General features: G+C 38.2%; 1 protein-coding gene across 2 annotated transcripts in view; it reads right to left on the bottom strand.

Annotated features, from left to right (window-relative positions):
• Window positions 1-5943, bottom strand: part of BRMS1L (BRMS1 like transcriptional repressor) — a 34621-nt gene extending 28678 nt beyond the window's left edge. Inside the window, exons 1-2 of one of the 2 annotated variants that reach the window (XM_023731456.1) lie at window positions 5673-5926; window positions 579-669 (exon numbers count right to left, since the gene is read on the bottom strand). In XM_023731456.1, coding sequence (XP_023587224.1) covers window positions 579-669; window positions 5673-5814 — 233 coding nt within the window. In that variant the 5' untranslated portion in view covers window positions 5815-5926. Of the gene's footprint in view, window positions 1-578; window positions 670-5672 lie in introns of both variants that reach the window. The other variant, XM_004376503.1, reaches the window with a different exon arrangement.
• Between the last annotated feature and the right edge of the window lie 20047 nt (window positions 5944-25990).

A 25990-nucleotide genomic window follows, 5' to 3' on the forward strand; every position in this document is an offset into this window, starting at 1 on the left:
ATTTGTTTATTAAAGCCACCCATTTATGGTAGTTCTGTTATAGCAGCTCTAGATAACTAAGGCTACTCTCTAAGCATCAATTTTCTCACAAGTAAAGTGGAGATAAGACTATCTTCCAACCTCACAGAGTTCCTGCAAGAAGTAAAACTAAAAAATGCATATGAAAACATGTCACTGCATGTACTATCCAATGTAAGTTACAAACAAAAATAATTTTTCCAGAGTTAGGATCTTTGAGAAATATTCTATTATATTCTCAAAATGTTATCCAATTATTTAACAAAGGAATGAAATAAGCAGATTAGAGCCAAGGGTGTAACAATCCAGAGAAAAGATTTTAATGACCAGTACCAACATAGAAATCTTATTATATCCCACCTCATCCCAAAAAAAACCCTACCTTAAAACCTTCAATTTAGTGAGATCTTCAGCAGACAAACAATTATTGAGGCCTCTTTCAGATCAGTCCCATAAAATACAAAAGGGAAAACAGTTCAGACTGAATCTGATTGCTCTTGTGCTAGTATATATGTGACATCGTTGAGATTTCATGACAACGACCTTCTGAAACTACTTACTGATCTTTGAGATCGGTAAACTGTTTTTCAAGATTGGACATTTCATCTAAACATTCCATTCTTCTTCTTTCACAGTCTTCATCATCCATTTCTGTTAATAAAAAAGCAAATATCAAAGATAAAATTAATTTTATGTTTTCAAACATTTCTGAATTTTAATTCAGATAGTAGAAAAAAACTATAATACGAAGTTGAATATGCAAGACCTATATCAAGCCTTAAAAGAAAATAGACATTTATCCAAAATAATTTCCATTATAAATTTTCCTGAAGTACAGATGAGAATTAAAATAATGGCATCTCTATACCTATTTTTATTGTTGCAAAAATATATATAACATCTGCAAATTCAACATTTTCAGGTGTGCAATTCAGTGGTATCAATTATATTAATCATGTTGTGCCACCATCACTTTTCATTCATTTTTAAATCATTTTAAAGAACCAGCTACAAGCTATGACTATAATTAGCCCACTTTTGGTTTGTTTTCCACCAATTAGCAGAACTTAAGCATCAATATGATTGTGTCCTTTAAAGTTTAACATTGCTCAAAAACAAACTCCCGGAATTCTTAGTTCAGAGCTGCTCTCATGCCTGGTTCGCCATGCCAATCACCTTTAAAAAAAAAAAAAAACTAATCTCATTATGTTTACCACAGGGTATCTTGGTCTTCAACTCTTATTCTCCCATTGTTCCTTCTCCCCAAATTGCTATCAGTTAGTCAGAAGGAGGCAAGTGGGAGAAAAACAAGCAGGTCTCTCCTATATTCCACATCTTCTATTTTTTACATCGCATATATCCCACACATCAAAATAACTGAGGCACAAAATTATCTGTACCTTGCTCTTCATCAAATAAAGGTCAAACTATGAGAGTTAAATTATGTCCAGTTATTTTCATACAGGAAGAAGTATATGATTCATTTTTTAAACTTTTCTAAATAAAATTATATTTCTGGCTCTTAATAGCTTAATCATTGGCTTTTTAAAACTTGGTCCCTCAGAATGACTCACACCTCAAGCTCTCTGGATAACAGAGGTTTTTCTATAGTCTGTTGCCATGGAGTTGATTCTAATTAAGAGCGACCCTGTAGGATACAGTAGGGTTTCCAAGGAGTGGCTGGTGCATTTGAACTGCCGACCTTTTGGTTAGCAGCTGAGCTCATAACCACTGTACCATCAGGGCTCCTTAGGACCTGCTCAGTACCAAGGTTTGAGAAGAATAAAATAGTGGAAGTTTACCATGCAAGATATACAGTAAAATAGGGATGCTTTACAAGCAAAACTACAACAATTATTTAAATAATTTCTTTACATTTAAAAAAAATTTTGAATTTTAGTTCAAATTATTATTACATTCTCCACAATTATCTTCTAGAATTGGATAAAAACCAGTTAAAAATCACAAAAGTCAACATGAAAATCGTAGGGGGTAGAATCTTAACAAATACAATTTTGTGTGGTCCTAACTCCCATTAAAAAAGCAAAAAACTAAAAATTAAACACTTATGCTCATCAAAAGACTTCACCGAAACAGTAAAAAGAAAGTCTACAGACTGGGAAAAAATTTTTGGCTATGACAAATCTTCAAAGGTCTAATCTCTAAAATCTATAGGAAAACCCAAAACCTCTACAACAAAAAGACAAATAATGCAATTAAAAAATGGGCAAGAGATATGAACAGACACTTCACCAAAGAAGGCATTAAAGCAGCTAACAGACACATGAGGAAATGCTCTCCATGACTAGCCATTAAAGAAATGCAAATCAAAACTACAACGCGATACCATCTTACCCCAACATTACTGGCACTAATCAGAAAATAACAAATGTTGGAGAGGCTGTGGGGAGACTGGAACTCTTATGCACTGCTGGTGGGAATGCAAAATGGTACAACTGTTTTGGCAAACGATATGGTGCTTCCTTAAAAAGCTAGAAATAGAAACACCATATGATCCAGCAATCCCACTCCTAGGAATATATCCTAAAGAAATAAAAGCTGTCACACTAATAGACATATGCACACCCATGTTCATTGCAGCATTGTTCACGATAGCAAAAAGATGGAAACAACCTAGATGTCCACCAACAGATGAATGGATAAACAAACTATGGTACATACACACAATGGAATACTACACAACTATAAAGAACAATGATGAATCTGCAAAGGATCTCACAACATGGATGAATCTGGAAAGCATTATGCTGAGTGAAATAACTCAATCACAAAAGGACAAATATTGTATGAGACCACTACTATAAAAACTCATGAAAAGATTTACACACAAAAAGAAACAATCTTTGATAGTTACGAGGGAGGGGAGGGAGTAGGGATGGAAAAACACTAAATAGACATTAGATAAGTGGTAACTTTGGTGAAGGGTAAGACAGTACACAATACTGGGGAACCCAGCACAACTTGTCCAAGGCAAGGTCATGGATGCTCCATAGACACATCCAAACTCCCTGAGGGACTGAATTACTAGGCTGAGGTCTGTGGGGACCACGGTCTCAGGGAACATCTAGCTCAATTGGCATAACATAGTTTATAAAGAAAATGTTCTACACTCTACTTTGGTGAGTAGTGTCTGGGGTCTTAAAAACCTGTGAGTGGCCATCTAAGATAATCTAATGGTCTCACCCCATCTAGAGCAAGGGAGAATGAAGAAAACCAAAGACACAAAAGAAAGATTAGTCCAAAGGACTAATGGACCACAAGTACTACAGCCTCAACCAGACTGAGTCCAGCACAACTAGAGATGCTGGGCTACCACCACCGACTGCTCTGACAGGGATCACAATAGAGGGTCCCGGACAGAGCTGGAGAAAAATGTAGAACAAAATACACACACACACACACACACACACACACACACACACACACACACACAGACCAGACTTACTGGTCTGGCAGAGACTAGAGAAACCCCGAAGGTGTGGCTCCCGGACACCCTTTTTCTCAGTAATGAAGTCACTCCTGAGGTTCAATCTTCAGCCAACAATTAGACAGGTCATAAAACAAAATGAGACTAAATGGGCACACCAGCCCAGGGGCAAGGAAGAGAAGGCAGAAGGGGACAGGAAAGCTGGTAATAGAGAACCCACAGTCGAGAAGGGGAGAGGGTTGACATGTCATGGGGTTGGCAACCAATGTCACAAAACAATATGTGTACTAACTGTACAGTGAGAAACTAGTTTGTTCTGTAAACTTTCATCTAAAGTACAATAAAAAAATTAAAAATAAAAAAAGCAAAAAATACTTGAAGATAAAATGTTTTATGGATCTAGGAAATGTACTCAGAGTCTAGATTTCCTCAAGGTTTAAGGAAGAACTTGTGATCTTCTTTCTCTATAACCCCACTTACTTCCATAGCTAGGCAGATGACTTTCAAGTTATTCTTCCCATCCCAGGCATGTTCCAATCACACATTTCCATCTACCAGTGGGACATTCTTACTTAAATATACCACCATCACCTCAAATGCAACCTGTTTAAAATACTGTACTATTACTTATCAACCATCTTTACCTCAAATTTTTTACCTTTCTATTTCTTGTATCAGGGTTTCTGTCTTACATTCCCTCCTAAACTTGAATTCACTGATCCTATTTTGTGCTTTTTGAAATTTTTCACTCTGTACCTTTCCTCCCCTTCATAGTTCACATCGTTCTCCCAACCAAACTGGTTTTCTCGCTCTTTTAAATAAGCCTTAAACTTTAGCCTTCACACTTTTTCTTATAGTCCTCCCCCTACAGGAACACCCAACCATTGCCACTACAATCCAAATCCTACCCATTCTTCAAGATAATTAAAGTAATCCTATCTTCTTCAAAGAGTTTGTGCTGACCATTCTCTTCTGAAAAGATTTTCTCTGCTCTGAATTCCTGTAGCATCGTTTACAGTTAAGCATTCATTTAGTAATTAAATCAAGTGGTGACTTATGATAGCTTTATAATTGTCTTCAGGGAGACCAGATTGTAACTATTTATTTATACCCTACACTGGGTAGGGCCCAATGCTACACAAAGAAGTCACTGATAAATATTTATTTTTGGATGGTTGATTCATTGATTAAAATTACATTCTTCCAAGGAGATTTACTTTGAAAGGGCAACCTGAAAACAGGATGTATACGGATTATAATAGACTGCCCTCAACCTGTACCCTGCCCTACATGGCCATAATCAGGCCCAAAGAAAGAAATGAATCTCATCCCCATTATACGGATAGACGAAAAAAAATCCAGGTAATCACAAATTCCATTTCTTTTTTGAATAACCATTCCTAAAAGTTTGAAAAATTGATTTGAGGTGTTAATCCCCTTCCATCGCCGCAAAAAAAAAAAAAAAAAAAAAAAACCTAAAATAGCCCAAAGTTAGAAAAGAGAGAGGGAAGAACGTACTTGGAGAAATTGAAAGCTGCCACAAACCGATTTATAAACATAAGTGGAATCTTCTCCTGAAGATCCAAAACTGTCCCCAAAAGTTGGTCCCTTCCTCTCAGGCTTGAAAGTTCAGGGAGATGCTGTAGACTGGACAGCTCCCAAGTCAACCCCCAAAAGAGAAGTGATGTAAAATGCTGACTGATAGGCTGACTCCGAAGCTGAGGTTTATAAATTCTAAGCCAGCCAAAGGCCGGGACAAATCTACCCTCGGCCCCGACAACCCAACCACGTTGAGAAATTAACGTTGCAAAGGTGAAAAAAGGAAAGAGGTTGGTGGTCCGTGAAGAGAAGTCATTTCCTGGGTCTCCTAGACAAGCTGCGGGGCGTGCCCCGCCTCTGTCCACAGCCCCAGGACACAGCCTGGAGGTCCCAAGGGCGGGTCCAAATGCCAGCAGAACAGAGCCGCCTCCCGGGACTGGGCGAGCCCAGGCCCGCGCTCCGCCCCGCCCTGCGCCAGGAACACGCCTGGAGCCCGGCAGCGCCCCGCGACCGGTCCGGTTGCCGCGGAGGGCTGGGAGCCAATCCCCGCCCCTTCCTTCTCTCCCCGCCCCGCTCTCCCAGCAGGACGCAGCTGCCCCGCGTGCAGAGCGGCCTGTCGCGCCCCCGGCGCGGGGACTCAGAGTCCCAGCCCCGCTGGGTTGCATACCTGAGCTATCTCCATCCTCGGAGACCGACGAGCTCTCCGTGTCCTCGTCCTCCGAGCTGCTCCCCTCGTTTTCAGCGTAGTCCACCTCCATCTCATCGTGATGGTTCGTCTCCTTCTTATCCCCTCGGGAATGCACCGGCATTTTCCAGCCGCGCCGTCGCTTCCCACTCGCGGCGCCCAGCCCGGCCACCGCCGCTTCAATGAAGGGCGCGCCGAACGCCCAGACCCACCCAGCTGCCGAGCTCGTTCAGAACCCACTGGGCTCTTCCCCGCCCCCGGCCGGGGCCTCACAACCTAAGCCGCAGGCTCTGCGCTGGGTGCTCTGCCATTGGTGGAGGCTGTCCTACGAGTTCGGGGGTGGGGCTTGCCCTGCTCAGGCATGGTTGGTTGTCCGTCATACAGCGCGGCCTTCCCATGTTAGTAGGGAGTTGTAGTCCTTACTGCTCAGACGTACAGGAGCTGACGACTTCCCTGCCTCAACAGCCCTGATCACTTCTTCCCTCTGGACTTCAAGTCCCACAAGGCGCGAAAGCTGACACACCTGATGTCAGTTTATAAACTAAATAGAAACAGATTGTGCGACTTTGGTCTGTATTTATCCCTTTCCCGCCAAGTGGATTGTCTGAGCTCCCTGGATATCCAAGATGTTACGGTCAGATGTGAAAAGGTCTTTTGCCTGAAGGAATTTTGGTTGCTCTTTAAGCCGAGGGAACTGGAGAACCGTTTCTTATACCAAAGTACCACAAAAAACTATTATATTGATTAGTAATTGTAGGCAATAACTTACACTTTCTGTGGCGTACAAAAGTCTTTAAATTGTTCTTGGAACTTCTGCAGTCAATAATCTAGAAAGGAAGGGAGTTTTATATTGTCATTTTCAATATAGTATTTATTTCACTTTAGTAGAATACATATAACAAAACATTTGCCATTTCAACCATTTTTACGTGTACAGTTGAGTAACATTAATTACATTCACCAGATCGTGCAGTCATCACCACTATCCATTTCCAAGGTTTGTCATCGCCCTTATCAGAAACTCAGTGTCCCCTAAGCGATGACTCTCCACTTCTCCCTCCCACTTGCCCCTGGTAACCATTTATAAACTTTAGTCTCTATGCATTTGCCTATTCTAGATATTTTATGTAAATGAGATCATATGGTATTTGTCCTTTTGTATCTGACTTATTTCACTCAGCATAGTGCTTTCAAGGTTCGTCCATGTCACAGTATGTATCAGAACTTATTTCTCTTTAAGGCTGAGTAATATTCCATTACATGTATATACCACATTTTGTTCAAACATTCATCTGTTGATGGACATTTAGGCTGTTTCCACTTTTTGGCTATAGTGAGTAATGGTGCAATGAGCACTGGTGTACAAGTATCTGTTTGAGTACCTGCTTTCAAGTCTTTTGGGTGTATATACCTAGGAGTGGAATTGCTAGGTCATATGGTAATTCTATGTTTAAGTTTTTGAAGGACCACCAAACTGTTTTCCTCTCTGCATCATTTTACAATCCTACCAGCAATGGGTGAGGATTCCAATTTCTCAACATCCTCACCAACATTTGTTGTTTTCTGCTTTTCTCATCATAGCCATCTTCATAGGCATGAAGTGGTATCTCCTTGTGGTTTTGATTTGCATTTCACTAATGACATTATACATCTTTTCATGGGTATACTAGCCATTTGTATACCTTTTTTAGGAGGCCCTGGGTGGTGTAAACGGTTGACGAGCTAGTCTACTAACAGAAAGATTGGTGGTTTGAATCCACCCAGAGGCACCTCAGGATGAAGGCCTCATGATCTACTTCTGAAAAGTCAGCCATTGAAAATCCTTTGGAGAACAGCTACTCTGACACACATGGGGTCCCCATGACTTGGGATTGACTCAATAGCAACTAGTTTGGTTTTTTTTATATCTTCTTTGGTGAAATGTCTATTCAAGTCCTTTGCCCATTTTTTGTCAATCATATTTTGCATTTATTTTTTACCAAATGCAGCAAAGATGCCACCATCTTGATTTAATTTCAGTTTTCACTGATAAATACATGCTTGACTTAATGAGATGTTGTTATATTTTCTAAATAATACAGTAAACAGACAAGGAAGACTCAACAATCAGTATGATAATAGTAGTAACTAGTAATAATTGACCACTTTTACTCTGTATCGGTACCTTGGTAAGCTCTTTACATGGTTATATTGAGTTTAATTCTAAGTTTAATAGCCTCGAGGAAGGTGCTATTATTAACCCCATTTTGCAGACAATGAGACTTCACTTGCAGACAAATCTAACAACTATATTTCACCCTTTATAAAGACAAGGCTTCTTCTTGAAGTGATAATTTGCTATTGAAGATTTCAAAGAATATTATGGATTATATGGCATATCCTTCTCAAACATGAGGTTCAAAGACATTTGAGGGAGGATGGTAAGGGTACTTTGGCCGTAATTATGTTACGTTTGGAATTTAATGAGAGAAAACCTTTCAAAATCTCTCTATTTCCTACAAGGTAAAATCTAAATTAAAGGACTTTTATTATCTAGTGTCAGCCTACTTCTCCCCCTGTATTCTCCAAAACTGAACCCCTTATAGTTTCTAAACACAAAAACTGTCTCCAATCTCAATGCCTTTATATATCCTATTTCCCCTTTCTTCTCTTCTTCCTGGCAAATACCTATACATTCTTTCAAAGCCACTTTCTTGACAACGGAGCCCTGGTGGTGCAGTGGTTATGAGCTTTGGTGAGCTATGGCTACTAAGCAAAAGTCTGGTAGTTTGAATCCACCAGCTGCTCCTTGGAAACCTTATGAGGCAGTTCTGCTCTGTCCTGTAGTGTCACTGTGAGTCGCAATCGACTCGACGGCAATGGGTTTGTTTGGTTTTTTTCTTGACAACACACATCACCACCAGTTCCTCCATCATTCGTTACCCACTTATGTTCCTTCAGGCTAGTGCTATACTTTGTACTTTGCAACTTTGTATTTATTCCTATCATGCTGTATTGTGAATTGTTTATGGGAATGCATCTCACCTATCGGATTGTGAGTTCCTTGGGAGCAGGGATTATTTTAATCTGGGCTGCAACTTCAAAGGCATGCAGTAGTCAGGCTAAAAGTAGTAAAGCAGTCAAGCTAAAAACTGGAAGCTGGAAGGATGCATGTACGTTTTGTGAGTGGTATGGACTAAAGAGGGCAGCTGCTTTTTGCCCTAGCCAATTGTTACTCAGTGAGAATTCTGGCTTAAGATCATCAGAACTTCCAATTTTATGAGAACCTGGAAATTTAGATCTCTATGTGAAATATCCAGACTCATAAACATGATCTCAATTTTTTGTTGGCATTGTGTTTGTTTCTTAAACTCCATACCAAACAAAAACAGCTGTGAGTAAAATCTTTGGCCTCTATTTTCTCTGTTACATCAGCAGTTAGCAGAGTGCTTGCTAAATAGTAACAATAGCTAAAATTTCTAGATCACTATCTACCAACTACTGTTAGGTACTTTCATTTAATTCTCATAACAATCCTATGAGGTAGGCATTATTATGCCATTCATTTTATAGAAGAGGAAACCAGAGCACAGAGAGGTTGGATTACTTGACCAAGGTCACACTGCTAATAAATATCAAAGCTAAAGTTTGACCCTGGGTATTCTGAAATCAGAGCCTGTACTCTTAACCACCAAAACTGCAGTGCCCCTCTAGCAGGTACTTTCTATGTTTGTGCTGTTCAAAGAAACACAGAGAAAAGGTAGAGAGGAAGAGGCATGGGTTCTAGCCCTGGCTCTGCTAGTAACCATCTGATTAAATTTGGCAAACCACACAAACTCTGGTCAATTGTAAAATAAGAAGGCTGCATTATGTAATCTTTAAATTCCCTTCTAACTCTTTAAATTCTCACCGTGAATCAATAGATAAGTGGCAACTTTGGTGAAGGGAGTAAGACAGTACACAGTACCAGGGAAGCCAACACAACTTGTTCAGGCAAACTCCTTGAGGGACCAAATTACTGGACTGAGGGCTGTGGGGACCATGGTCTTAGGGAACATCTACCTCAATTGGCATAACATAGTTTATAAAGAAAATGTTCTACACTCTACTTTGGTGAGTAGCATCTGGGGTCTTAAAAGCCTGTGAGCCACCATCTAAGATACTCCACTGGTCTCACCCCTTCAAGAGCAAGGGAAGATGAAGAAAACTAAAGACACTAGGGAAAGATTAGTCCAAAGGACTAAAAGACCACAACTACTATGGCCTTCACCAGACTGAGTCCAGTACAACTAGATGGTGTCCGGCTACCACCATTGACTGCTCTGACTGCGATCACAATAGAGGGTCCCAGACAGAGCTGGAGAAAAATGTAGAACAAAATTCTAACTCAAAAAAAGACCAGACTTACTGGCCTGACAGAGACTGGAGAAACCCTGAGAGTGTGAGCCCCGGACATCCTTTTAGCTCAGTAATAAAGTCACTCCTGAGGTTCACCTTTTAGTCAAAGATTAGACAGGCCCATAGGACAAAACGAGACTAAAGGGGCACACCAGCCCAGGGACAAGACTAGAGGGCAGGAGGGGACAGGAAAGCTGGTAATAGGGAACCCCAGGTGGAGAAGGGGGAGTATAGTATTAACATGTCATGGCGTTGTTAACCAATGTCATAAAGCAATATGTGTACTGTTTAATAAGAAGCTAGTTTGTTCTGTAAACCTTCATCTAAAGTATAAAAAAAAAGAATTCCCGTCATCATTAAATTGTGTTTAAGGCAGACAGAATAATAGGAAATTATGCAATTAAATTTGCATGATGGTGTTTTCCCTAAGGGGAGAGTTTCCTCTCCTGCCCCTAAACACATTTCAGAAAAGATGTGAAGAAAATCACATGGGATCGCCATGAGTCAGAATCAACTGGACCGCAACTAACAACATGAGGGGGAGGTTAATAAGGCTGGAAAAGAATATTGTCAATATAGAAAATACAAATTAATGTAAAGAAAACCATGAAAGTAGGATGAAGTTTCCTCAATCAAGGCAGTTAAAGTAGTGATTACTTACGTTTGTATAGCACTGTACATTTTACGTAGGGCTTGCACAAACACTAGGTACATTTTAATCCATCCATTTATATTTACACATTTAGTGGGAGCCCTTTGAAACTCACAGTTAGTCATCAGCAAAATCTCCTGTATCTTCACCCTCTTCTCTGAACAGTCCCTTCAACTTCTTGGTCGAGAGGAAACACAGCTCTCCCCTAGGACTCTGCTTCCTTTGTACCCTTCTTCTTACTGAGCCTTGTCCTGGAGTGTGTGTGTTTTCCTTGTCCTTCTCGTTCCTTCCAAATGATCCTCCCTCCTCAGCTTGTCATCAGGTTATACCATACAGTACTTCTACTTGCAGCTGTCATTATATGACCTGAGGGCCACTCCTCCTTAATTTTTGAAGATTTTAGCACCTGGTTCAGTGTCATTCTCTCCAGTGCTATGCCTATCATAATTTCTCAATGATTTTTCTATTCGTGTGTATACCACTCCACTTCCTACTGGGTTTGTTTCCTTCTGGTTTACTGAATACAAGTAGACATAAAATAATTTTGGCGTTTTTTTCTTCTAGTTTTCATCCCATTTCTTCTTTGGGGTATATTTTTCTGACCTGTTATATTGAATGTTTTAGTGTTACATAATAATTTAAACATATGGAAAAGTATTCAGAAAAGTATATATAGTGTATAATACAGTACCCACTTCTCTTAGCTTTGTCAAATCTTAGCATTTTGCCACATTTGCTTTAGACCCCTCTGCAATCCGAATTCTCTCCTTACCTTTCCAGAGTAACTATTATCCTGACTTCTGTGTTTTGATTACCATGTATGTTTACATACTATTTTCATATATGTATGTACCAGAAATAATACATAGTATTGTTTAGCAAGTTTTAAAACTATATATAAGCAGTCTCATACACTGCATATCATGCCACAATTTAATTTTCCCTCAACAATGTCTTTTGAGACTTATCCATTGTTGTATAAGTAGCTATAGTTCAGTTATTTTTACTTGCTTTTAGGTATTCCGTTTAATAAATATATTCCATTGAATGAATATTAAAAAAGTTACTCATTCACCTGTTAATGGACATTTAGGTTGGTTCCAATTTTTACTATTAAAAGAAATACTCTAATAAATATCATATGTATCTTTTCAGATGTTTATAAAAATTTCTCTAGGTCAGTTGTCTCCAAAGTGGGGTGTGCGTATCCAGGGAGTATATCCTGAGGACAGGAGGAAATTATTAGAACTTCTATTTATGTATTTTTTAAACTCATCTTTGTTTGGAATAAGGTAGATACATGTAAACAGCTAGAATTCTACTTTTTTAGACTGATTGACACTCAGATTCCTCATGTTTACTTGTTTTTAATCTGCAGATACTGCTTCTGAAGGAAAGCAGACTTAATTCTGAGCTCCACCACATGGTGGGGCTGAGACCTCAGCTGTACTATCCACAAACTTGATCCATCCGGGCCAGATGCTGGTAGCAAGCAAAACAAAGGCAGGAGATCAGAGGCTGCAGCTAATATCTAGTACACAAATCAGGGTAAACATTTTAATAATTCAAACTGTGGGCCTTAAGGGACCTACGCTGACAACTCAATGAAATCAATTTGTAATTATACCAATTGTCTGAGACCATGATTCCAGCTGTTTAAGAATGAAAGCTGCTTGAAAATAACCTGTTGACTAGTACTGGTCTCATCTTTGTATTAATTTCTCTATTTGCAGAAATTAGTTCGGATTAGTTCAACTATAAATTTGATAACATTTTTTGTTAACTTATTTATTATGTTATTATTATAATTTCATTATCTCATGGCTCAAATTATTATGCGCTTTTCTGTAGTCAATATCTGATTTTTTTTTAAAGTGGAAAAATTTCCCTTTTCTCTAAGATTTTCTCAAGAGTAAATATTCTATATGTAGGTTTTTTTTTTTTTTTTTTTTATCTGTATTGTTCTCTTTGAAGAATTCTTCTGTATAGTTAATAGAACGGATATCTTTCATTTTGGCCTCCTTAGCATTCCTCCCCTTTTTGAGGTAATAGCTCCCTGACTTAACTTTCAAGAATCACCTCTGCTCTGTTTACTGCATATCATTCAAGTGACCAATCAGAATATTATGCTCTCCTGATTCAGGTACACATGCACCAACGTAGACCATGGTGGACATTGCCAGAACTTTTACTGGACTTATCAGGAAGGAGTTCTCTTCTTTTGAAATTGAACGTCTTATTAAGCTTGTGAGCCTAGGTTTGTTAGGGTCATTTCTTCTTCCACATGGGGCTGGTATTAGAGGTGGGAGTGGGGTGGGAGGTGTGCAGGCAGAAACCAACACAAAGGGAAGGTAAAGCTGAAAAATATATAAACATTCCTGATGACATTATTTGAGCTCCTGTATCCGTATGTGTCTGATATTAATCCTTAGAACCCATCAAATTCTCTTTTCACTGAAGCGATTTTGATTTGTTGGTGTTACTTTCAGCTGAAAGAGTTCTAATATAGGCAGCTAGTTGTTTCTTTAAAATATGCAATTTTTTTAAATGGAAGCAATGAATAAGATATTTTAAAATCTCCCATTGTAATTTCATATCCATTCTTGTCACAGGTCCCCTTTCATAGTAATTTATATAATAACTATTTATTGAATGTGTAGGAGCCCCTGTGGCACAAACGATTAAATGCTCAGCTGCTAACTGAAAGATTGGTGGTTTGAAGCCACCCAGTGGCTCCACGAAAGAAAGAACTGGCGATTGCTCCTGTAAAGATTACAGCCTACAAAACCCTGTGGGGCAGTTCTACTATATCACATGCGGGTCACTGTGAGTCAAAATGACTCAATGGCACCTAACAACAACATTGCATACATACTACATGTTGAGCGTACCTGGTTGGTGGAAATGGTTAACAAACTAGGCTGCTAACCAAAAGGTTGACAGTTGGAGTCCACCCATGGGTACCTCAGAAGAAAGGCTTGACTATCTACTTACAAAAAAAAAAAAAACCAGAAAAACCCAAACCCATCGCCGTTGAGTCGATTCCAACTCATAGCGAACCTATAGAGCAGAGTAGAACTTCCCCATAGGATTTCCAAGGAGCAGCTGGTGGATTTGAACTGCTGACCTTTTTGTTAGCAGCCAAGCTCTTAACCACTGCACCACCAGGGCTCCGCTTCCAAAAAAATCAGGCATTAAAAACCCTGTGGAGCACAATTCTACTCTGACACACATGGGGTTGCCATGAGTCAGAGTCAATCCCATGGCAACTGAGTATGGCGATACTATATGTCACATATAGTACTGGTTTCAAGAGATTCATTGGTGAACGAAACAGACACGGCCTATGTCTTCATAGAGCTCATAGTAAAGTGGAGAGATAAACATTAAACAATTAACTATACAAACTGAGAGATACTCTCTGCTGGTATTATGAGAGTATAACATGGAGACCTCATTGAGATAGGGAGCGGGTGTCAGGTAAGGCCTCTCTAAAGAGGTAATATTTCAGCTAAGACCTGAGGGATGAACAGGAGTTAGTCCAGCTAAGAGTGGGAGAAGGAGCATTATAGGCTGAGGGAATAGCATAAGGAAGGTCCTGATGTAGGAAAGAGCTTGACGTGTTCATGATCAAGGAATGAAGAGACCATTGTGGAAGGACATTAGTGTTCAAGGGTGAAAGGACACAAGATAAAGTCAGAGAGCTAAACGAAGGCCCTATCTTACAAGGCCTTATAGATTATGATAAGGAAATTTGATTTTTTTTTATTCTATTCTAAATGCAATGGATTGCTATTGGGAATTTTATGAGAAGGAAGATAAGAATTAGATTGTTGGTTAAGATAACATTGATTTAAGGTTAGATCTTTTAAAAAGATCAGGTTGTTCAGTGGAAAATAAATTGGATAGGTACAAAGGAAGGAGTAAATCAATCAGATGTTGAAGTAAGATATAATGGTGGCTTGAACTGTAGTGGAGGCTGTGTGGTGAAAACAAATATACAAATTTGAAATATTTGGGAGGCAAAATCAACAAAAGTTAGTAATGGATTAAATTTGAGAGAGAGGATATAGGATATAATTTTCTTATTTCTCTTAGTATTTGATTAATTTTCCTTGTGTTACTAAATAATGTCAGCAGCCTTTCCTTCAACTGATCTCCTTAAAAACATGTTGCATAAGAAGTTCTATACTCATTGTGTATGATTTTGGGCTCTCTTTGTTCTTAACCAATCATATAAAATACATATCCATGATTCTATACAGATATAAATAAATATCTGAATAAATAAATAGAGAAGAGACAAATCTTCCATGCAGAAGAATTCCAAATAATTTATGTAGATACTCTGCCCTCAAGAAGTTGGAGCATAGTGCCCCACTCTTTAAGTGTGCACTGCGCATAAAGACTTACTTCCAAAGAGTACAGTGTGGAAGTGGAAAAACTTGACAAACACTAACTCAGCTAATTTTACCTGCATGTGATATTAGTGATATTGTTTGATAATTTCTGTATTCCATTAAATCACCTTTCTTTGGAATGGGCACGAATATGGATCTCTTCCAGTCAATTGGCCAGGTAGCTGTCTTCCAAATTTCTTGGAATAGATGAGTGAATGCTTCCAGCATTGCATCTGTTTGTTGAAACATCTTAATTGGTATTCTGTCAATTCCTGGAACTTTGTTTTTTGCCAGTGTCTTCAATGCAGCTTGTACTTCTTTCAGCACCATTGGTTCTTGATCATATGCTACCTCCTGAAATGTGATATCATTAATATCATAAGCAAGTAAAATTAAAAAAACCAAAACCAAACCCATTGCCATCAGGTCGATTCCAACTGATAACGACCCTATAGGACAGAGTAGAACTTCCCTATAGGGTTTCCAAGAAGTGCCATCAGGTTGATTCCAACTGATAACGACCCTATACGACAGAGTAGAACTGCCCTATAGGGTTTCCAAGAAGTGCCTGGTAGATTCGACATGCCAACCTTTTGGTTAGCAGTCGTAAGTCTTAACTAGTACACCACCAGGGTTTCCCACGTAAAATTATGTTGAAGATAATTAAAAAACAGTTGCAGCAGTACACCCACAGGCAACTGCCAGAAATTCAAGCCAGATTCAGAAGAGGATGTGGAACCAGGGATATCACTGCTGATGTCAGATGGGTCTTGACTGAAAGCAGAGAATACCAGAAAGATGTTTACCTGTGTTTTATTGACTATGCAAAGGCATTTGACTGTGTGGATCATAACAAATTATGGATAACATTTTGAAGAATGGGAATTCCAGAACACTTAATTGTGCTCATGTAGAACCTGTAGATAGACCAAGAGGCAGTTGTTCGAAAAGAACAAGGGGATTCTGCGTGGTTTAAAATCAAGAAAGATGTGTGTCAGGGTTGTATACTTTCATCATACTTATTCAATTTGTATGCTGAGTAAATAATCTGAGAAGCTGGACTCTATGAAGAAGAACGGGGCATCAGGATTGGAGGAAGACTCATTAGCAACCTGCGTTATGTAGATGACCCAACCTTGCTCGCTGAAAGTGAAGAGGATTTGAAGCCTGCATGGATTAATACACCTCAACATAAAGAAAACAAAAATCCTCACAACTGGACCAATAAGCAGCATCATGATAAACAGAGAAAAGATTGAAGTTGTGAAGGATTTCATTTTAGTTGGATCCACAATCCATGCCCATGGACACAGCAGTCAAGAAATCAAACGACATATTGCATTGGGCATATTGCATTTTTGAAAGACCTCTTCAAAGTGTTAAAAAGCAAAGATGTCACTATGAGGCTAAGGTGTGCCTGACCCAAGCCATGGTATTTTCAGTCACCTCATATGCATGAGAAAGCTGGACAAGGAATAAGGAAGATGGAAGAAGAATTGATGCCTTTGAATTATGGTGTGGGCGAAGAATATTGAATATACCATGGACTGCCAAAAGAACGAAAAAATCTGTCCTGGAAGAAGTACAGATAGAATCCTCCTTAGAAGTGAGAATGGCAAGACTTCGTCTCATGTACTTTGGACATGTTATCAGGAGAAGGACATCCTCTTGATAGAGTAGAACATCAGGGAAAAAGAGGAAGACCCTCAAGGAGATAGATTGATACAGTGGCTGTAATAATGGGCTTAAACATAGCAATGATTGTGAGGATGGCGCAGGACGGTACGGTGTTTTGTTCTGTTGTACATAGGGTTGCTATGAGTCAGAACCATCTTGACAGCACCTAACAATGACAGCCTCAGTTAAGTGATCAAAGTCAACATCAACAGTAATAAGTCAAGTGAATAGTATGTACTCTTGATATAGTGTGATAAAAATGGCACTTTACTTCTGTGGTCTTCCAAAAACTCATAACACCAGTTTAATTACAAGGAAAGGATACTAGATAAATCCCAGTTGAGGGACAGTCTACAAAATAACTAACCAGTACTCCTCAAAACTGTCAAGGTCATCAAAATCAAAGAGAAACTGTCATAACCCTCAAGAGGAACCTAAACAGACATGACAACTAAATGTAATAAGGTATCCTGGATAAGAACCTGGAACAGAAGAAGGACATTAGGCAAAAACTAAGGAAATCCGAATAAACTATGGAGTTTAGTTAATAATAATGTATCAATATCAGTTCATTAATTGTAACAAATATACCACACTAGTGTAAGATGTTAATAATAGCAGAAACAGTTGGTGGGGGAGACAAGGAACCTATGAAAACACTCTGTAGTATCAGCCTGTTGGCTCAATTTTCCTATAAGTTTCAAACTGTTCTTAAAAATACAGTCTATTAATAAAGTATTTAAAATTGAATAAATCTGACATTATTTTAAAAAAGCAATGTAACATGCACACCATACATACATTTGGGAGATTGATGATGACTTATATTTGTTGGGAGGTTCATGATTTTGAACTTAAGTCTGAACCCCAGCTCTCAAGAGCAATATTTTCAAAGAGGATTTTCTGGATTTTCTTTCATAATGAATATGTTTCCAATGGAGACAGCAGATACTTTCAAAGAATTTTAATATTTAATTCAATGGGAAGATAAAATCAAGCAATGGGCAAGGTATGTCATATCTATATTACATTTATGCTAGCTTGTTTTGTAATGGTGTTTCCATTTTTTCCTCAGGCATGCCAGCCATATAATTATTATTAATGATATGTTATGTTTTCATTTTCTAAAATCATTTATTCATAAATAGAGTACCTGTGCAAGAGAAAGGGAGGGGAACTCATATTCATTCAACAAATTCATATTCATTCAACAAATATTTATTGAGGGCTTACTTGGCAAGAAGGTTGAGATACAGTTTTAAACAAAATCTGTATGGTCTCTGTCATCAGGGAGCTTACAGTAAACTGGGAGAGGGAAATTTTAAACAATTACACAAATTGCTCTATTAATTGTCTATGAAGGAAAACTAAGGAATGTTATGTGTCAGCCTTTATAAAAGTAACTTTCAATATCTTTTTTCTCACCTAATTATCACAATTATACAATGTGGTTTATATATGTGGAAACTGAGGCTCAGAGAGATTAAACTCCTATATGCCAGGGGTCCCAGAGCAAGTAAGCCCTGGGACTGAATATCTAATTTAGATGTATCAAATTCTAAAGATCATGCTTGAAAACACTGTATTATCTGATGAATTTCACAAAACCCTGAGGGGCAGAGCTTATCTTAATTTTTTTACCAATGAGAAAACTGATACTGAGAGGAACTAGAACTCAAATATCTTGAATAATTCATTAATTTTTCCACTATATAATACTGCTTCCCCAAACAAGATTGGTAACTTTGATGATACAAACATACAGGCTCTACTACATGTGGAGACAGAATAAATTTTTTTAAACTTAAAAATAAATTCTAGGATTGTTGAAACAAGCTATTTTTAAGCCAAGTATTATATTTTAAGATAATTTTGGAAAATGTGTTATATCTGTTTTCTTTTCTGAGTTTTGTTATTTTTCTATGGTGCTCAAGTTTTTCATTGTATTTTGAACAGGGCTATTGCTATGAGTGAGAAGGTAGGAGGGAAAACAGTTCTGCAAACAATGAAGCTCACTCTTAACCAAATTATTTTATAGAGGAAAGTTTCCAAGAATAATATTCAATTTATATCATTCAGAATTTCACTAATTTTTTTTAGCTACTGTGGATTATTTGGATAATGCCATTGATATAATAGGATATCTTGAATTTTTCTTTGCAAACTGGCAATATACTTATGTTTATGTGGGGTACAGATAGGGGAAAGAAGACTTTATTTTTTAAAGAACAACACAAATAGTAGAAAAGGAAACCAAGATTAGTTTTGTGGAGAACCTATACAACACTGCTTAAAAGTTTTTTCTGTTCTTAAGTTGTTTGCAGTAAATAAGTGGGGTATGATATAATAAATAGAAAAAATACATGAAGAAAATGCAAAAATAGTGTATGAAAATATTCTTAGTAATACATTTAGGACAGAATGAATTACCCAAACTGTGTAGCCTCCAAGTTTATGTTTCTGTTAGACTCTCTGGTGAGGATAACAATGTATACACATTTTCATAGATAAATCTTGGTAACATTTAATAAAGAATTCTTCTCTTTTTCTTGTCCCTTTCTCTCATTCTTTGCATCTTGATTCTTGTCTAAGTCGTATATAAATTCTGATATTTTAAGACCATCATAGCAATTTAACTCCCACAGCTGAAAACAGATAAAAGATAAAAAGTATTCCACCTCAAAACCTAAGGAAAACATAGAAGAATATATTTCCCTATGAATCAAAGCCTAGAGAGAAAGTAAAAGCTTCACTTTGCTTACATTCTGGTCTGCTCCTATTAAGCTTGTTTCTCCTTTTTCTTGCTCCACTGGCCACATCATCTTTTCCCTCTCCTGGTGTCCCCCCCAAGCAGGTTACTGTTACTTAATTGACAGCGAAAATGGCATTTCTATTATATTAGCATAAATTCAGTAAGCATTTGCGGAGTGCCTACTGTTCACTCATTCTTTCTACTAATAAGTGTTGAGTGCGTACCACATGCCAGGAATAGTTGGGGGATGTCATGGGTTGAATTATGTCCCCCCCACAAAATACGTGTCAACTCTGCTAGGCCATGATTCCCAGTATTGTGTGGTTGTCCTTGATTTTGTGATTGTAATTTTATGTTAAAGAGGATTAGGGTGGGATTGTAACACCCTTACTAAGGTCACATCCCTGATCCAATGTAAAAAGAGTTGCCTTAGGGTGTGGCCTGCACCACCTTTTATCTTACAAGAAATAAAAGGAAAGGGAAGCAAGCAGAATGGGGGGATCTCATACCACCAAGAAAGCAGTGCTGGGAGCAGAGTGCTTCCTTTAGACCTGAGGTTTCTGCCCTGAGATGCTGCCAGACAAAGGGAAGATCACAAGGACCTTCCTCCAGAGATGACTGAGAGAGAAAGCCTTCCCCTGGAGCTGGAGCCCTGAATTCGGACTTCTAGCCTACTGGACTATGAGAGAATAAACTTCTCTTTGTTAAAGCCATCCACTTGTGGTATTTCTGTTATAGCAGCACTAGATGACTAAGACGGGGGAAAGAGGGAGAAAGAAGCAATCCTTAGAGCCATGGACTTTGTAACGTAGAAAAGTAAACATCAAAAACCTAAAACCTGTTATCAGGGGAGATAATAGCCTAATAAGGGAGATGAGGCATAGCATGACTCTAACATACATTTTAACAAATGTCATGGTAGATTAAAAAAAAAAAAAGGAAGTGCTGCTGGAGGACTTCAGAAGAGGGCTACAATATTGAGTTCAAGCAGTTTTTCTTTTTTCTTTAAAAATATCTAATGTCTCATTCAGTCTAGAAAAATATCTTTAACATGTATATGTCAGGACTTTTTCTATTGCAGTTGACTGAATCCCAACTGAAACTGGCTTAAGCAAAATGTGGAATTTATTGGCTGTGAAATAGAAAAGATCATGGTTTTTCAGGCAAAGTTGGCTCCAGATGCTCCTTTCTAACTCCTTCCCCTCTATTCTCTTCCATGTTGGCTTTATTCCAAGCAGGTTTTCACATGTTGGCCCCTAGCAGCTCTAGGCCTTCATCCTATCAGCACTTAAAAAAGCCCATCAGAAAAAAAGAGCGTCTCTTTTCCAACAGTTCAGGGGTCAGTTTCATTCAACTGACTTGGTTCTGTGCCCATCCCTGAACACTTACTCTGACCAGTTCACGTGCCATCCCTGAAGTCAAAACTGTGCAGTGGGAGATAAGATCAAGTGAACCCAAGAAAGGGGTTGTGTTCCAAAGAAACATCTGGATGTTGTTAAGAGAAGAAGGCCAGCAAGCCAACGAATATTCACTACAAATGAGCATGGTATGTTTTTCCATTTATGCAGGTCTCTTTTGGTTTCTTGCAGTAGTGTTTTATAGTTTTCTTTGTATAGTCTTTTACGTCCCTAGTTAGATTTAGTCCTAAGTACTTTATCTTCTTGGGGGCTATTGTAAATGGTATTGATTTGGTGATTTCCTTTTCAAAGTTCTCTTTGTTGGTGTAGAAGAATCCAATTGATTTTTGTATGTTAATCTTGTATCCTGCTACTTTGCTGAAATCTTCTATTACTTCCATTAGCGTTCTTTTGGATTCTTTGGGGTTTTCTGTGTATAAGATCATAATCATCTGCAAATAGAGGTAGTTTTACTTCTTCTTTACCAATGTGGATACCCTTTATTTCTTTGTCTTGCCTTATTGTTCTAGCTAGGACTTCCAGCACAACAGTTGAATAAGAGTGGTGATAAAGGGCATCCTTATCTGGTTCCCATTCTCAAGGGGAATGATCTCTCTCCATTTAGAATGGTGTTGGTTTGTGTTATAAATCTTAACCTCTATGACTATGATTATAATCCCATTTGGCAATGGGTTTTCTTTGTTATGTCAATGAGACAGGATTAGTGTAGTATTTATCTTGAGTCAATCTCTTTTGAGATATAAAAGAGATTAAATGAGCATGCTAGCAGCAGAGATGAGGGAACAGAGATGCCAAGTCACATGAAGATCGTCCAGGAGCAGAAGCTCAAGGAGACAAGGACCTTCCTCCAGAGCCAACACAGAGAGAAAGCCTTCCCCTAGAACTGGCATGCTGAATTCAGACTTCTAGCCTCCAAAACTGTGAAAAAATAAATTTCTGTTTGTTAAAGCCACCTATTTGTGGTATTTCTGTTATAGCAGCACTAGATAACTAAGACAGAATTGGTACTAGGAGTGGAGTGCTGCTGTAATGGAGACCTAAAATGTGGAATTGGTTTTGGAATTGGGTAATGGGTAGAGGCTGGAAAAGTTTTAAGGTACTTAATAATAAAAGCCTAGATTACCTTGAAGAGACTGTTGGTAGAATTATGGCCATCAAAAGCAGTTCTGGTGAGGGCTCAGAGGGAAGTGAGGAGAGCTATAGAGAAAATCTCTACTGTCTTGGAGAATAAATATGGCACCAGCAGCAGAATGTTGCTAGAAATGTGAATGTTAAATGTGCTTCTGGTGAAGCTTTAAAAGAAAATGATGAACACATGATTCGACAGTGGAGGAATGGTGATGCTTTTTATGCAGTGGCAAAGAACTTGTCTGAATTATGTTCAAATGTTTGGTGGAAGGTAGAACTTGTAAGTGATGAACTTGGATATCTGGCTGAGGAGACTTCTAAGCAATGTCTCAGAGGGGTCACATAGTTTCTTCTTGTTGTTTATAGTAAAATGTGAGAGGAAAGAGATGGACTTAAAAAAAAATGTGCAAAATGAAAACAGAACTTAAAAAAATTGGAAAATTCTGTTGTACAAACTAAGGACACATGTCTTAGAATGTTTACCAAGGATGTGGCTACATAATCTTTTGTCGAAGAGATTAAGCCTGTGACCGAGGGATCTCACCAACTACCAGAGCAGAAAACTCATCAGCTTAGACTGAAAGGAACAGAGAAAGAATGAAAGAAAAGAATGCTGTCTGCCTCCTGGAATTCTCGAGGCAGGAAACAGGCTAAAGGAGCTACATTTATCGTTCTCCAAGAAAAGAAAAGGACCATCCCTGGAGCAGCTCTGAGATCAGCAGAACTGTTGAAAAGCGCACAGGAAGCCGGGCTGCATCAGTTTCAAAGGGTGGGGCCGCAGTCTCCTGATCTCAAAGGGTGGGGCCACAGCCTCCTAGGTTTCAAAGAGTTAGATTTTTGCCAACTTAGTTCAGGAGTGTGGGGCTGCCATTAAGGTGTGTCAAGGGGATGGGGCCCCTGCCCAAAGCTGAGGGGGCATGGCTGCCATGTCCAAGAGGAAGAAGAACAGGGTATGCGGGGCTGAGGAGGTGGGATTGCCACTCAGATGGACTAGGAGAATGGGGCTGCCTAAAGCCAAGGGACAGAGTTGCCATCCCAGAGGGCATGGAAGGCGGAGCTGAAGCTGGATCAGAATCCAGAGGGCATGGCCAACACCCAGAGTCTAGATGGTCTCAGAGAAGAGAGGATTATTTTCAAGACTTGAGAGCTAATGTGATTTGTCCTGCTGGGTTTGGGAGTTGCTTGGTGCCTTTTGTTCCTTCTTTCCCTCCAGTTTTTCCCATTTGTGATGGAAATGTCTACCCTTGTGCTGGTTCCACCGTTGTATTTTGGAAGCAGATAACTTGCAGTCTAGATTTCACAGGTTCACAGATGAAGAGGAATTTTGCCCCAGGATGGAATACACTAAATATGCTTAAATTCTCACCCATATTTGATATCAATGATTCAGAAGATGAGATTTTGGATTTGGAGTTGATTTAAGACTTTTGGGATGATTTGATGGGGCAAATGTGTTTTGCATGTGGCAGGGACATGAATTTTGGGGGGCCAGAGGGTGGGATGTTACGCATTGGATTATGTCTGCCAAAAATATATGTTGTAAATCCGAACCTCTATGCCTGTGATTATAATCCCATTTGGGAATGGGTTGTCTTTGTTATGTTAATGAGGCAGGATTAGCGTAGGGTGTATCTTGAGTCAATCTCTTTTGAGATATAAAAGAGAAGAGAAGCTAGCAGAGATAGCTAAGAAGAGAGATGCCAAGCCACATGAAGACTGCCCAGGAGCAGAAGCTCAGACACAAGGACCTTCCTCCAGAGCTGACACAGAGAGAAAGCCTTTCCCTAGAGCCAGCACCCTAAATTTGGACTTCTAGTCTTCTAAACTGTGAGAAAATAAATTTCTGTTTGTTAGAGCTACCCGTTTGTGGTATTTCTATTATAGCAACACTAGATAACTAAGATAACAGGCTAGAGATGGTGAGACACTGAGTCTAAATAAAAGAGATGACAACGGAGAGGACCAAATAAAAAAATATTTAGGAAGTAGAATCATCAGTACTTGGTAACTGGTTGTACACAAGGGGAGGAGAAGTCTTAAGATGATTCTGGTCTCTGGGTACTGTCAAATACGATGTTTACTGAAGAAGGAGGATCAGGTTTGGGAAGGTGCAGGACAAAGATGACAAGTTCCATTTTGTACATATTGAATTGGAGTAGCTTGTGGATCCCCTGAGAGGTGAGGTCCAATTAGTATCTCAGAAAAGACACATGGCTACAAGCAGGGACACAGGAGTCCAAAATCACTAAATAAATGATAGCATCATGAGGTTAGATGACTCTTCTACTATCAAAAGAAACTGTTTTGTAATGTAAATATAATAATTTTAAAATCAACAAATACTTATTTTGTGCTGTAGTAGGGATAAAGATAAAGAACAGTCCTATTGTTCAAGGAGTTTATATTGCTACACATACATCATAATTTGTTTTGTGAGTTTAAAATTGGTATATTAGATTTTCTTAATTTTAAAACTTTTTTTCTTTTTAATCATAAAAGCAATATAGGCTTTTTGTAAAAAAATAGAAACTAAAAAAAAAAGATAAAAATTGAAATCATTTGTAATTCTACTTTGCAGGTATCATAATTTTTTCTAACTATACACACAATTTTTTGTACAGTTTTTATAATGTACATATTTGTAGTTTTTTGTCTGCTTTTTCACTTTATATTCTTGAGTATTTTCCATGTCATTAAAAAGTCTTCATATTAATCACCTTTCATGGCTGCATCACATTCCACCTATTGGATATTCATCTTCTTGCTGGGCATTCGTATTGTTTCTACTCTTTCAATATTATAAATCATGCTTTAATTCGTTACATAAATATTTCCACCATTTCTGTTTTTTTTTTTTTTTTTAGGATAGAGCTTTAAAAAGGAACTACTGAATCAAAAGATATAAACATTTTTAAGTGTCTTGGTACATAATGCCAGATTGTTTTCCAGAAAACTCCTAAGAGGCTATTGGTGTGCCTGCTGTCACACTCACCAACAGTAAGAAAACTAATTTGACTGATGAAACATTGTATTAAATTATTATTAAAAAATAAATTACATTGCGTGAAAGAAGCCAGATCAAGAAAGAGTATACTGTATACTTCCATTTATATCAAACTCTAGAAAATGTAAACTCCAAGTGAAAGAAAGCAGATCAATGGTTGTCTGGGGACCAGGCGTGAGGAGGTGGGAGGGAAGGGTTATAAAGTGACATGATGAAATTTTGGGCATGGTGGATATGTTCACTATATGTTTGTGGTGATGTTTTCACAGGTGTATGCTTATGTCAAACTTTAATATCAAATGGTACACTTTGTAAATGTGGTTTATTATTTATCAATTCCACCTTAATAAAGCTGTTTAAAAATTAACAACTAAAAATTCTTCTTTTAATCTGATATTTAAAAACAACTAATGAGTGTGAACATTTTTCACGTTTTAGTCATTGGTATACACTTAGGTGATTTTTCCATGTTCTGTGTTAATTTTTCTATCTGGAGCTTAGCAATTTTCTCTTGGATTCTTTATATATTAAGAAAATTGACCACTGAAGCTCTCCAAATTTCTTTTCCCTGTAATTTTTCTCTCTGTTACAACATGTTTCTGGCAGAAGTCATTAATTTATGCAAGATAATTTTAACCAAAAGGATGGCCTATAACCATACAAATCTCTAAACTACAGTAAATTTTAATCGTCGCTTTGCAAAACAAAACATAGTTTAAAAACAATTCAAGTTAGGAAATGAAAGAGTTTTACAACCAAGGCCTTTAGAATTGGCGTCTAAAATATCTTGCACGTTTTGCTTTCATGTTTTGGAGCTACGTTCTTAAATTATTATGACATATTAAATAGTGGAGATGAAGGGCTTTTTAACAAAAACTATACGACACTACTC

This window comes from Trichechus manatus, unplaced genomic scaffold, assembly GCF_000243295.1.
Source record: "Trichechus manatus latirostris isolate Lorelei unplaced genomic scaffold, TriManLat1.0 scaffold00043, whole genome shotgun sequence".
NCBI lineage: Eukaryota > Metazoa > Chordata > Mammalia > Sirenia > Trichechidae > Trichechus > Trichechus manatus.